The sequence below is a fragment of the Patiria miniata genome, unplaced genomic scaffold (genome assembly GCF_015706575.1).
Source record: "Patiria miniata isolate m_02_andy unplaced genomic scaffold, ASM1570657v1 HiC_scaffold_20, whole genome shotgun sequence".
Classification (NCBI taxonomy): Eukaryota; Metazoa; Echinodermata; class Asteroidea; order Valvatida; family Asterinidae; genus Patiria; species Patiria miniata.
In genome coordinates this window covers 31,900,865-31,915,898 of record NW_024037059.1, presented here as the reverse complement: position 1 = coordinate 31,915,898, position 15,034 = coordinate 31,900,865, and the positions used below count along the sequence as shown (strand labels likewise).

Genomic DNA, 15,034 nt, shown 5'->3' with positions numbered 1-15,034 from the left:
AATAAACATTGTGCATGAAGAAATCCCTGATTTTCTCAAAAGTCTGTCGGACTAGCTAATCAAATTTTATAGCATTTTCAAGCCTATGGTCTTGTTTATAATTGGTGAAAAAATCTAGAAAATTCATTAATGCAAACCAGAGACATTGTTGATTTTGTAAGGTTATATTATTTTCCTCCTGCACAATTAGAATCCTGTAGTTAAGCATGTTAACAAAGAATGTCAAAAGGGTCTATACAACATTGACACTCAAGTAATTTGCAATTAGAGCAGTTATCACATGCTTTTGAATAATCTTCTTCGATGAACAATCAAATAAACATCCTCCAGCTATGTTGTTTCTTCTTATAATTATTTACAAATGAAATCTTTTTACATAAAGCTTATGCAATATTTCAAGCACTGCGTAACACATACCATTATAAACCCAATAATTGGTATATACATGTACAAGCAAATACTAAGTGAGGAAATTACATTGTGCAGGTCCAAAAATACATAGCCTTACCAAATCAATGATATCTCTGGTTTGCACAGTTGGATTTTTTAATTTTTTCACCAATTATAAACAAGACCATAGGCTTGAAAATGCTATAAAATTTGATAAGCTAGTCTGACCAACTTTTGAGAAAATCAGCGATTTCTTTATGCACAATGTTTATTGGGACACCCTGTATATACAGCATTTTTCAATTTTTAATGGCATAAGTGTGAAGTGAAAAATGAGAAAATCAGCTGATCTGAGGCAACGATGCACGCCTATGGAATAGAACAACATGATATGCATATATACACATCCAACAATATGGGTAGGAATACATCAGATATTGAATAATAACTGTAAGAGAAGCAGCAGTTGAGCCTGATGCACATACAAATGATACAACTCACCGAGTATTTGTCTTTAGGATCCTGGGAATGTAGGAAGTTTCGGCTTGTGTCTTGATTCAAGATGGACATGGGATTGTCAATCTACACAAATGATAGAATCAATTCATTTAATTGACATGACATTCAAAAGCTGTACAAAAGGCAAGGTTGTTGGGTTGCAATGAAAAGAATATAGAAATGTTGTCAACATCCCCCTTGTATGATCCCCGTATAATGTTGGAAAAATTTCTTTCCCACATCCTACATGGGCAGTTCTATCCGGTTCGTTAGTAAAAATGTCATACACGTGTGCGCACCACTGATTACTAGCACCCATTGGATAAACACTCAAGTTGCGTTCGCTTCCGGTTCCAATGGTTCCAATGCTACTTAATGTGCAGTGGGCGTGGTTTAAACTGAAGGGACGTCACACTAACAAACCGGATAGTGTCGGATGTACAATTTAGACAATTCAACAGTCTGCATAATTATAGTTCCAATCATAAAGTGGATATTTTCTGATCAGACATATCAGTTAGTTACTTTAATAATTTTTAAAAAGAATGTATTCATCCAACTTTTTTGCTGTAGTAGAAATCGGCTTGAAACTGCATAGTGTCTGACTTTTTGCATACCAATTAATTACTTTTTCAGTTGCAAGTAACAGCCAAACTGTTGAACATTATTAGGAAAAAAAACACCATATTTCAATAAAATACACAAAACAAACTTCAAACTGTAGCATTTGAACCATTTTTAAATATTGGATTTAAAGTGTACAATTTCTATGGAATTGCCCACACGTATCTTGTGTGCAGTGACAATTCAGAAATGGCTTACTGATGAAGAGAGGCAGAGTATGTACACGTACACATAGACATAACTCTGATATTTATCATTGGGGTTGAAGCCAAGTGTGCTCGAGACTTGATTGGTTTAAGGTGCATCTTACCTAATGGTGGACAGTGCTATTACCTGTATGTTAAACTGATTGGTTTAAGGTACATCTTACCTAATGGTGGACAGTGCTATTACCTGTGTGTTAAACTGATTGGTTTCAGGTACATCTTACCTAATGGTGGACAGTGCTATTACCTGTATGTTAAACTGATTGGTTTAAGGTACATCTTACCTAATGGTGGACAGTGCTATTACCTGTGTGTTAAACTGATTGGTTTCAGGTACATCTTACCTAATGGTGGACAGTGCTATTACCTGTATGTTAAACTGATTGGTTTAAGGTACATCTTACCTAATGGTGGACAGTGCTATTACCTGTATGTTAAACTGATTGGTTTAAGGTACATCTTACCTAATGGTGGACAGTGCTATTACCTGTATGTTAAACTGATTGGTTTCAGGTACATCTTACCTAATGGTGGACAGTGCTATTACCTGTATGTTAAACTGATTGGTTTAAGGTACATCTTACCTAATGGTGGACAGTGCTATTACCTGTATGTTAAACTGATTGGTTTCAGGTACATCTTACCTAATGGTGGACAGTGCTATTACCTGTATGTTAAACTGATTGGTTTAAGGTACATCTTACCTAATGGTGGACAGTGCTATTACCTGTATGTTAAACTGATTGGTTTCAGGTACATCTTACCTAATGGTGGACAGTGCTATTACCTGTATGTTAAACTGATTGGTTTAAGGTACATCTTACCTAATGGTGGACAGTGCTATTACCTGTATGTTAAACTGATTGGTTTAAGGTACATCTTACCTAATGGTGGACAGTGCTATTACCTGTATGTTAAACTGATTGGTTTAAGGTACATCTTACCTAATGGTGGACAGTGCTATTACCTGTATGTTAAACTGGTCCTTGATCTGTTGTAGTTCTGCATATTTCTGTGAGATGACCCTTCCATCCTTGGCCCTGAGTTTATAGCTAGACATACCATCAGCCTTCAAGCGTCTCTCCACAATGATGGTTGAGCCGTAAAGGTCTGGTCGATAGGCATCTAGTCCACGATTACGCAGTTTGATAGTGACTTCTCCTTGTCTGAAAGCATACAAAAAGTACATCACCATAGTGAATTCAAACTGCCATTCCCAGATACAGTTTTGCCATACATGTACGCCATGAGTGAAACTAAGAATATATGCATGTGGCAATTGACAGGGCCATCATTATAACATACATTTACAAGACAACCAAACAGCTTGAAAGAAATAGTTTGCACATGTGCTTTTAGTGCGAGTCCAGCACAGGTTTTGTTTTAGCAGAAAAATTTGCGGCAAATCATATAGATATGTCATACATTGGAACATTTAGTTGAAAAGGACATGAATCATATTTGTTAGAGAAAGAAACTTTCTAAATAACATTTTTTTAAACAGAGAACAATGTGGCTGCATGGCATATATATGTTTATGGCTTCTGACTAGCGCACTTCAACAAGGACACTGACAAAATGGGAAACCACCAACATAGGGCTGGATAGCTCAATTGGTAGAGCATCCCAACGGCAATCCCGACAGGTTCAAACCCCGCTCCGGTCAATTTCTTCATTTAACAATGCACCTAGTCGGTTTCTCTATGTGGTTTATTTGAAATTATTATACCTCATACATTATCATGATCGAGAGCCGAACTCTCCCTGGTCCATTCACCATCACGTGCCAGATGTTATTTTTGCTGTTTACCAAGTGCGCGCCCAAGGATTCACGCAAAGGGTAAATAGGCATGCGTAGTAGACTGTCGCACAGGTTACCCATGCGACAGTCTACTACGCATGCACTCTACAAAGCAATCAAGGAACTGTCGCACTGAGCTCAATGATGCCGAACTGGAGAATATTTATGGACAATAAAGATTCCGCCTGTACAAAAGAAAGTTGTCAACAAACTAGTGTATTTACAATTGTAGTTACTGTATTGCAAACAAACTGAACTAGTGAAGTTGAGCAATAATATTCTTTTGGTGAGCTGTACAAGTTTCTCCGAAGATTTTGTTTGAGGTGCATACTGCAACGAAAACAATATTGGCAGCTGAATATGTATGAGGTATAGTAAAACAAATATAACATGGTTTATTTCGGGTGGGCAGTCAATATTAGCTCCCCTCGGTATTGGAAGTTGACAAACTAGTTCCCTCGGCTTCGCCTAGAGACTAGTTTGTCAACTTCCAATACCTCGGGGAGCCAATATCGACTGTCCACCCTCAAACCATGTTATACTTGTATACTGTAAAAATGATTAACTTTGTAACCGATGATCAACTTACTGCTCTGTGTTCTTGATGAAGTTCTTAATTGAAGAGCCTCTATTTGTGGCTGTAGCTTTACCTCCGAGTCCTACGACTATAGCTGTTAGGACGGCGCTCTTTCCACCTGAAGGATACAGTGGGAATTTGTACAAAACTGAAGAAAACTGGTTGTCAGCAAAACGTTATTTTCATCCATGTTGAATAAGACATGGTTACATGGGGTTGAAAACTGAGCACAGCTCAAACCCTTCATGTACTCTACACATACGTGAATGAGAGATCAGTTTTCAGCCATGCAGCTTGGAATTTAGAAAAAAAGAGAGGAAACTCCAAACCACACAAGACTTTGTACAGTATTTTTCAATTTGTAACAGCATTCATGAGAAGTAAAAAACGAGGAAATCAGCAGATCTGAGGAAAAGTTGCATGCCTGAGTTTTGGGTCATGCCCAACAGATCCCAAAACAATGACCAACAAACTACATGTGATGCGCCTCACCAACATATTCTGCCTGTTGACTGGCTGAGAGCGCATCACATAGTTGTCTCTATTGTGACTTTTTTTACCATGCATGGCCAAACAGACGATACATGCATACCAACCAATATAGCAAACAGAGGCCTGTGTGCACACGCAGTTGTGTTCACACCGTTTTGTTTTCACACCGTTTTGTTTGTACTTTTAAGGAAGACTCCCATTTGTTTTGTACACGACCCCAATCGCGGACGTTTGCTGGGAATCGCGGACGACATTGTTCTCTTTTGTTCTCCGGCATTTTTCGTCCACGGTTTGAAGGCCTAAACGCACCCACACATACGACCGGGTGTACCTGTTCATCTTTTCAAACCGTGGACGAAGAACAAAAGAGAACAATATCGTCCACAATTCTCAGCATACGTCCGCAATTGGGGTCGTGTACAAAACCTATGGGAGTCTTCCTAAAAAGAGTACAAACAAAAGAGAGACAATAGGACGTCCACGATCGACGGTGTGAACACGCTTGTCTGTGTGTGTGTGTGTGTGTTATGCCTATGTTCTGATGCACTACAGAGTTGGGTGCAAACATTTCATATGGAAGTAGTGTAGAAAGACAATTTTCAACAAAACAATATATTGGAAAAGTACATTTCTATTGGATATTTAATCAGATATCGTTTCACCGACGATATCGATGGCGTAGCTGGAGAAGAACAGGAGCTTGCCAAACTAGTGGAAGGCATTGACAAAACATCCTCATCCTATGGCATGGAAATCAGTGCAGAGAAGACCAAACGCATGACCAACAGTATCAACGGTATCACCACTGACACCACCGTCAATGGCAGGAAGCTTGACACTGTCCAAAGCTTCAAGTACCTGGGATCTGTTGTGAGTGATCGAGGGTCTAAACCAGAAATATGCTCCAGGATCGCGCAGACAACAGCAGCGCTGGCAAAATTGAAGCCCATTTGGAATGACCGGAACATCATGCTCAGCTCAAAAATCAGACTGATGCGCTCGTTGGTCATATCCGTCTTCCTCTATTCCTGTGAGACTTGGACTCTAAGAACCGACTTAGAGAGGAGAATACATGCCACAGAAATGAGATGCTACAGAAAGATCCTTGGCATCTCCTACAAAGATCACATCACCAACGAGGAGGTACGGACCAGAATCAGGCAAGTCATTGGATCCTACGAAGATCTCCTGACCACTGTGAAAAAGCGCAAACTGAAGTGGTATGGGCACATTTCACGATCATCAGGACTTGCTAAGCCGATCCTGCAAGGCACTGTACAAGGAGGAAGAAAGAGAGGCAGGCAGAGAAAGAGGTGGGAGGATAACATCTCGGAGTGGACAGGCCTGACGCTGAGTGACTCCCTGAGAAAGTCTGAGGATCGAGAGGGATGGAGGAAGCTGGTTGACAGGTCTTCAAGGGGTGTCCCCACGGTCAGAAGACTACGGGATAGGTAACAGGTAACAGAACAAAATAAGCAGAATCTGTGGGTGAGGTGTTATAAAACAATTGTTTTACTATGTTAACTCATGGTACATGTACATGTAAAGTAAAAGAAACCTCCCTCAGTGATCCAGTGAGTGTTCTATATTAGAACTACTCTCCATAGAGCTATAGTAAATTACAAGAGCTAACTCCTCATTCTCTCGCATAAAATATTTTTGAGCACATTCTAGGAACAGACTTGATGTGCGTGATTGTAGAACATATTGAAATTAGATGGCATGTAATTTCACCAGTCGGGTGAGGTCTTAATTTGACGTAAGAGTACAAAATAGTGGCTTGGTATAAAAACACAAATATTGGAAGCACATATGCGCACATGGGTGCTGTTACATGGAACACTGATTTACTAACTTTGTTTACCAGTTTTATAGTGTATGGGTTTCACTTACACAACACTTTCGAAAAACAATCCCAGATATGAAAATAGCTGTACAAAAGCAGCACAATTTTTGATTTTTCCATAGGTTTGTACACAAACATGGATGCGCCCATCATGTTAAGTGAACATTGAGCACAATACGTTAGCTCTCTAGTGATTCGAAAACTGTAAATATATACATGTGTATGCAGCCTTTTTTTTAGCATGGAATAGCCTACTTCTTCCGCATTTCTTTTTATAGTCTGAACTTTTTAAAAGCAATTTGCACAATTCTTTTTGTTCATTTAACTTGAAATCAAATCTAACAAAAGTAGGATAGTCATTTTTCCTTGAATCAAAGTTTTAGTTGAAATTTTGAGGTATTGTCCACGTTGACATAGACTTGGTAGAGACGTTACAGACCCTTTGCAGGACCCTGTCACATCTCTGACCGTGGCAGACCATACTGCCACTGCCAATGCTTTCCAGTGAGATGGTTTTCTTTGAACGCGTTCTCCTTCCATAGCACTCATCCAGGCTTTGGAATGTTTGCAGCTGGTCTATGTGGCATATCTGAAGACTGAATTATCAATCAATTTGCTTGATTTTCACATTGTCAATAAAATTGCGTTGATTTGAGAGGAAAAAAGTGACTTATATGGACCACCCTGTCAACACGTATGTGTTTACGCTACATACCTAGTGTGGACATTCCTTTGTTTTCGTGTAGTTAAGAAAAGCCTCTGAAAAAAAACCTCATTTTACTCACACTGTGAACTCCCTTTAATGTTTCTCTTTATTTTGCCACTGATAAACTTAACCCAAAAATGCCTTTAAACCTGTTTTCCAGACAGGCAGAAACACTGTGTGGACGTGGGCAAGTTCACACAACGTCGCTGCTACCTGGTTTATGTGGACCTCTTTTGTTCGGAAGTCCACACAGTGAATATAATGCTTGTACGCCCATCCAATCTGTGTGCAAACAGATGGAGCATCTGCTTTTTCCAACATCGGAAAATCATGGACCAAGTATGAAAATCACCATACTGTATATAACATCACTTTGCACTGCCTATGTGTTCCTGTCAACAATTGAGCTAGGGATTCTACTGAAGCATCTAGACAAATTGACAAATAAAAAATGTATCATAGTATCATACATGTGTACATGAAGAAAAATATAATGCACACGTATGATCTTGTTATGCTTTTCATCTGATGACTTAGGACAATGGGTTACCTACAATAAAAATGACCCCGAGCCCAAGTCCTTGGAGGGTTTTTGTGTACAAACCTTGTGGGACATGTCAAAAACGTAGAAGTCTGAACAACAGGAACAAAAAGGGGAAACAATAAGGCCCCACAGAAGTATAGTAAAACAGGACATGGTGTACATATTTTGGACTACACACTAAGATAGACTAACATCACAAGGCAGTCATACATGAACTTAACAACTGTTGTCTGCTGTGATGTGGGATATGACGTTTTTAACACCCGAGGGGCGCATAGCACCCGAGGCTAAGCCAAGGGTGCTATACACCCTGTGGGGGTTAGAAACGGCATATCCCACATCACAGCAGTCAAAAATTGTTTTGTTATATCATGCCAATAACTCAAACAGATAAATGGTTGTAACATACATGTACTGTGTAAGAAATATATTAAATCACTGCGATGTAACCTTTGATAACTGGTTTTAATGTCCTGCCGGACATGAGACCAAATGTTTGACGTTGTAGTTCTCATTGCGTAAAGCTAGTTCCGCAAACACGTGAAACACGCCCTTTGAACGCAGTGCGATATCATCCTCAGTGTGTGACATGCATTTTTATTGTCTAAAGACACGTGGCCACCCCAGGCCAATGAAATTACAGTATCCAAGCACACGATAGAACAATTTACAATGTAAACTGTCATAGTCATGGAGACTTAGATATTATCTGTAACAAAGACTAAATGCAACCATATAAATATGTTTGTGATCTTCTTACTTCCATTTCGTCCCACAATGAAGTTGACATTTGGGCCAAAGTTGAATTCCAGACGCTTGTGGCACATGAAGTTTTTAACACTCACATGTTCAATGATGCCATACTCAGCCTCAGGCTATAAAAAAACACACACAAAAACATTAAACAAATTGTTAACCTCACAGATAGTTGTAATCACTTTGTAAACGTTAATTGCAATAAGTACATGGTGAGAATTGTTTATGAATTAGTCCAACTCTCTCTCCCTTTGATACAGATTGCAATGTGTATCAACTTAACATAACAGGTACATCACTGTACATGTACATGGGTATTTAGTTTTAGTCAATCAAAACTGGGAGGCTCAAAAATTGAACCCCTTAAATAATCTACAAGAACCTTCTTATGCATCTCTTTAACACTATACGTGTATTAATCACAGATTGATGTACTTGCAAGTTACTGTTTAAATGTTACATGTACATGACAACACACCAGAAGAAATAATGTAATAGGGATCGAGAGCTACATCACTTCAGTCGTAGCAACTATTAATTGAATACTTGACATGCTTGTAGACAAGAAAGACCAACCTCTAGTCTGGTTCCCTGTCCCTTCGGACTTCAAATATGGGGACAGGTAGCTAGCAGTGAATCCTAAATACACCGGGCGTCTTTCCGCCTAATGTATGCAAATTATATGCAACACGTGTATACATGTACATGTAGGTCTGAATCCGGCCTCTTGAATTCAAAATCACAACGGTAATGTTTGCTTGCAACCAGCCTATTATAAAATGGCAATAGGCCGCGCCACGAATGTACAATTTCGGAGGTGATGAGCTTCGATTTTTGCTGAATTTGAAACTGTCTCTAGCAAATAGAGGGAAATTACTGTTCAGTATTTAAAACCTGTGCAGTTGAAATGCTTGAAAGTTACCTTCTTGGAGACACTGATGATTTTGCGTACTTTTTGTGGTAAGGCAAGAGTGAGTTTTTTGATAATCGTTTGTTCAATCACCGTCCATGCACAAAGCTGAACAGCGATTCAAAAATAAACAATCATGATGCGCACACGCATGCAGGTGATCCCATCAATGGCTTTAAATGGGAACTAGCTACCGGTCCCCATATTTTGAAGGGGGGGGGGGGTGGAAAACAGTCTAGTCCAACCTCCGACGTTTTTACATCAGTTTGTTATCATTTCTATGATTTCCTTTTAGATTTAACACTTGCATCATATAAATTCATTGGAAACATATGCGTACCTTAATTTCATTCCACATCATCATTGGGCTTTATTACATTTCAATTTAAAATTTGTGCTGATAGACTTCACTCTGGGTGCTTCGTAATTCATGATGAATGTACATGTACAATGTAGCATGAAAAATTACGGGGAATAAAAGGTCAATGTCTTTGGCACGGATGGGGATCAAGTGGGAACCAAAAAAGTACATGTACATTTACTATTTTGAAGATCTGCTATTGACAATTATTCTTGTGAGAATTTACAGTATTTACAAACTAACAAAAGCAGACGTGAAATTGAACCAAAGAAACAATTAACAAACAGAAACATAAATTCTTAATGATCTCTTACACTCAATTCAATATCAGCAACTTGACTCAGGTTTTCCTCTTGACTGTCACTAATGTCATCACTTGACATAGTAGGAGTCCCACGACGAGCTCGTTTGGCTGATGGGGCTTCATCTTGGAGCTTTTGCTTACTGCTACTCTTAGACATGGTGTGTGGTGACCAGCAATGTCAATGTTAACATGCAGAAGAAACTGGACAAAATCAAACCTGTTGAAGCAGAAACGCAGACACATGCGACTTAAGTGTTGAACATTTGATTTTATAACTAGATTCAGTATTCAGAAAGGCTAGATTCAGTATGCTGGTATTTCTTCTGCAGGTATAGTAAATCTCAGGAAAAAACATCATGTATAAGGCAAAAAAAAGGTCTCCGGTTTCTGGTATGGAGCTTGCCCCAAAGGTGGTGCGGTGACGCAGGTTTTTCCCCCCTTCTTTTTTTCTTTTTCAAAAGTCGGCTGATGTTGCAGATGACGCTTCGATACCCTTCAAACTCTCAAAAATATCCTTCAGGGTGGAGCTTGAGGTGACCTCAGTAAGGCCACAAGGCTTGAGAATTCTGCACCCACTTACGATCTCGACCGACACGAACATTCTTCGGGAAATTTGGATAGTCAAGACAAAAATCAGAGAAAATGGTAATGTCAGACCATACAGCGATATTGACATCGTGCATGAGCTGCCAGGCTGGTCATTAGTCTGCTCCCTCACATATTGTGCTAATTAAAAAGCATTTACAGGTTTCAGATACACGACCACCGCTCTTGGCGGTCATAACCAAGAATTGGTTCGGTGGTTTCTCTTTGGTTAATTGTTTTTGGGATTTGAGTACTACATGATCACGCGTAATTCTAACCCAATTAAAATTGCTGAAGAAATTCACCAACAAGAAACCACCGAACCAATTCTTGGTTATGACCGCCAAAACGCACCCCTGGCTTCCAGACGCACAATTAAAAAATTACAACACCGTCTGCAAATGGTGCCCGACTAAATTTAGTGCAAAATATATGGGAGCCCACAGTAATTCCACTTAAAGTTTGAAAACTGGATTTGGGTCCAGAAACCCATGAAAACAAACTTTTGAACAACCTCAATACGAGCTCTATTCTATTGGCCAGGCACTGGAGTAATGTCCCTTTCCCAGACCATAGCCACATGAGCTCAAAAAGTTGGGGAAATGATGGCATTCTTTCATGAAAATCATTCAGCTAGATAGGCCTACTCGGCATGTGGGTTCACTTACTAATACCCAAGCATCTCACTTTTTCACCAAAATAAGGACTTCCCCATTGTTTCTTCTGGTGAAATTTGTCTACATGTAGTTATTTGCCACCCCAAGTGGAGGTCAATGCTGTTTGCACTGATGCAAATTAAGACACAAATGTCACCAGAACATGCAGAAGGAACCACGGCAAAGTCCTAAATTGGTGAATAAGTGGATGCTTGGGTAAGTGAATCCACATGCCGAGTTTCAGGCCGAATGATTCACATGAAAAAATGCCATAATTTCCCTAAATTTTGAGCTACAGTGTATATCGCCTTGAGGACGAAGTTTAAAGAATGGGGCTACCTAAATACAAAACGTATGTTATAATCCAAACAATGTTTTTATTTAAACATGTGATTGAGATAACAATTGCCACCTGAAAGAATTATTATTCATATCAAACCACCCAACCTAGTTGCAAAGAAATGTACATGCATACAATTGACCATTTGCAAAGACATTCTATGCCTTGCACTGGAGTAGACTCTTAGCACAGAGTTTACTCCAGTGCAAGGCCACAATATAGAGGCCTGGCCCAGGTTAGACTCCTCTGTTGTAATGCAATGAGGACGTCGTCCAACCTGGACTATACTGGAGCAGCCTACTTGAGTTGAAAGGGCCTAGCTTAGACTGGTAAACCTGGCGTCAATAACAACGCCACGGCTCAGCCTCTCGTAAAAACACTCGATATTTTTACGCAGCACGTCATTTTGCCAGTAATATGTACTTACATATGAAGCTATCTGTAAATTTGAAGGGTAAAAACAACCTCAACACAACAACAAACGTACAAGCAGAACTTGTGATTTTTTGAGGTAACGCACGGTACCCTGGTACACCGAGTCATGCACACGCAAAATGGTAAAAGCCGTCCGGGTACCCGTACAATCTCGTGCGTCGAGTGTTTCTACGCAACTCTGGAGCATGGTGTTGTATAGCCCCACTAGTGTGGCTGTCGGTATGCTGCGCTGAACCTAAGGCCACACACTGTTTCCTGTACCGTGCATTTATCGTCTGGGGGCCACGTGCACTGATCTCTATTCAGGATCTACGGCACAGGAAACAGCCGTCGCATTTGCAACTCGCGCCCTCGCTCGACAAGCAATTTGCATAAACGCGACGTCACAGCTTGAGGTCATCTCTTGTCACATTCAAAATGGCTGCCATCACCGGACGTTTCACAAGTGCATATGGGCTCCAGAAAGATTCAAGAATATCTCGGAAAATTGAACATCATTACACCTAAGCATCCCAGAAGTGATAGATGGGACATCGTAGAATACAACCATATGTAAGAAATTCCCTGCAAATTTTATGAAAACGTCCTCAGTAGTGCGCGGACCACTACTGTGCGTGGCCTTAGGTTCAGCGCAGCATACCGACGGCCACACTAGTGGGGCTAGGTGTTGTATTGACGCAACGTTTATGGGTCTAGGCCTACGATCCTGGCCAAAATGGTTGGGACACGTCCACACAATGAACATATCCCCATTCCCTGGTCTCCCGGTCAATGCTGTCATTTGCGCTTAAGCACAGTCTGCACAATGAGAGACAACACAGGCCGGGGTTGGGGGCCCAGTGAGTTTTGGCCGGTGTCATGCCAAAACCTGTCCGGTGCCAATAGCATTCGCTGAGCATGCACAATAGACACAGGACACTTGTGTTTGGTGCTAAAGTAGCTGGAGTTACTCAGCCCTAAATTTTATCATTTTTAGGACAACCCAATAATGATAAAACTTTAGGGCTGGGTAACTCCAGCTAGTGCTAAAGTTGGGTCCAAGTTACTTTGAGTATTGGCACCGGACAGTTTTTGGCATGACACCTGGATATTGAGTTTGAATGGTTGTCAACAGGAACAGTCATGAAGAAAGTACATTGCAAAAATGATGATAAGACACGAATCTGTGACTGAGAAACATTTCCAATATTGTTACTTAGCAAATTTTCTTGACTCTCCATATAGTCCATAGACTTTGTACACAATCGCGGAAGTGGCTTCAGGTTGCAACATTTCTTCCGAAAGGAGGCCTAAACACTATAATACAGAAAACGAAATTCCTCCTATGGTCAACAGTTACTCAGCTATTGGTTTCAAGAAGCAAATTTTATACCATTAATTTGTTGATCAACGTCACTAATTCTTGAAAGTTGCGCCAACCATTGCTGTCATGACTGTCATCAGTTCATGCATGCGCATGCCGCGGCCGCACAAAACTGCGCTGCCGCCGAAATAGCTACGGAGGCTCTAAACGAACGTTAATACATTTTATCCATTAAGGAAATGTCACGGTATCACAATTTTTACACGATTACCACAAAATATATTTTTGATTCTATGATTTTCTTTTCGGGCATTATAACTAATACGTGATATCATCATCTTGCTTGATAACATTTGAGAAATTGCGAGAAAAGTCCACACTTTGTCTTTCCCATAGATTTATATAGATATTAAAAACAAAAATAGCGAGTGCACTCGCTGCCGACATAATGGACGCGCAGCAGGCCTGGTTGGTGATTTGTTTTAAATTTTTGTAACATAAAAAAAAAATTCGAATTTTATAAAATGTAAATCAGATTTTGTTATATATTTTTACCTTTCGAAATAGTGATCGTCTCAAAATTTGTCTAAATCTTCCCACACACCCTTTTCGACAAGGGGTTTCAGGTTCCTATACCCATCGTCCATCAAACTACATACAGTATTGGAAAATTCCAGACAAATATGGAATATTAACATTGATAAATGCCTTTGAAAAAAAAAATCGGTGTTGAATCAGTGATTTGAAAAAAAAAATCACTTTATTTCATATACATAAGTGTGGTATCATATGCAGTCAACCTCATTGGTACAAGGGGGGACCTCCTGGAAAAGGGGGGGGGGGATGAAAAAGAGGTGCGAAGCCATATTGCTGTTAACTTGGTTGGGGGGGGGGCAAATGTTCCCCTGCCCACGCTCGGAAAAAAAATGATAAATTGAGAACATGTTGAGAGATTTAAGGAATTTTGCCACCCCGGAAAAAAATCCTGGCGACGCCCGTAGTACATACATACTGAAGACACTCTAAAGGTGTATGGCTTGATTGATACCGTTGAGGTACGGCGTGTGCGGATGTAAATGAAAAACGTGTTAGCTATGGTACGTGATACACCAACAACAGATCTCCCTGGGCAAGTATTTAAAAATAAAATGCTTCTAATTTCAAAACGACTCTAATTCTTGTTAAAGTGGTGAAAAGAATGTTTGATTAATGGTCCTTCACACGAGGGGAGAACATTATAATTATGATGCATTCATATCAGGCCTTGCACCTTTCAAGGTATAATCTAAATCTAATTTTGTATGGGGAAAGTTAGGAAATGAGACTACCAATTGGTTGCCTACAACAGCATCGTTGATTCATATTATTATTGTAGACAGATCATGGAATGATTAAAGAGAAAGTGAGTGTGCTGACTGAACAATTAATTGATATTCTACAAGAATCAGAATTCAAACTTCAAACAAATCTATTTAGACTGCATTGACTCGGAGCTTGACTTTTACATGATCAACAATGATTTTGTGTAATTATGCAAAACCTAAGTTGAGGTCATGTTGATGAAGTAGTTTTGTAATTAAGTGGAGTCATTTTATTTAAATGATTGAAATGACCCTCATACAATTTATTTTGCCAAAAATAACATGTTTACTACAAGCTGATTGAAATCAGTGATTTTTATTGAAAAATTGATTGATTTA

At 39.7% G+C, this 15,034-nt stretch overlaps 1 protein-coding gene across 1 annotated transcript in view; it reads right to left on the bottom strand.

Moving 5' to 3' along the window:
* Positions 1–13,525, bottom strand: part of LOC119728680 (structural maintenance of chromosomes protein 6-like) — a 40,277-nt gene extending 26,752 nt beyond the window's left edge. The window contains exons 1-6 of the mRNA XM_038201002.1: positions 13,404–13,525; positions 10,026–10,232; positions 8,445–8,559; positions 4,109–4,214; positions 2,686–2,884; positions 892–972 (exon numbers count right to left, since the gene is read on the bottom strand). Coding sequence (XP_038056930.1) covers positions 892–972; positions 2,686–2,884; positions 4,109–4,214; positions 8,445–8,559; positions 10,026–10,172 — 648 coding nt within the window. The 5' untranslated portion in view covers positions 10,173–10,232; positions 13,404–13,525. The remainder of the gene's footprint in view (positions 1–891; positions 973–2,685; positions 2,885–4,108; positions 4,215–8,444; positions 8,560–10,025; positions 10,233–13,403) is intronic.
* Between the last annotated feature and the right edge of the window lie 1,509 nt (positions 13,526–15,034).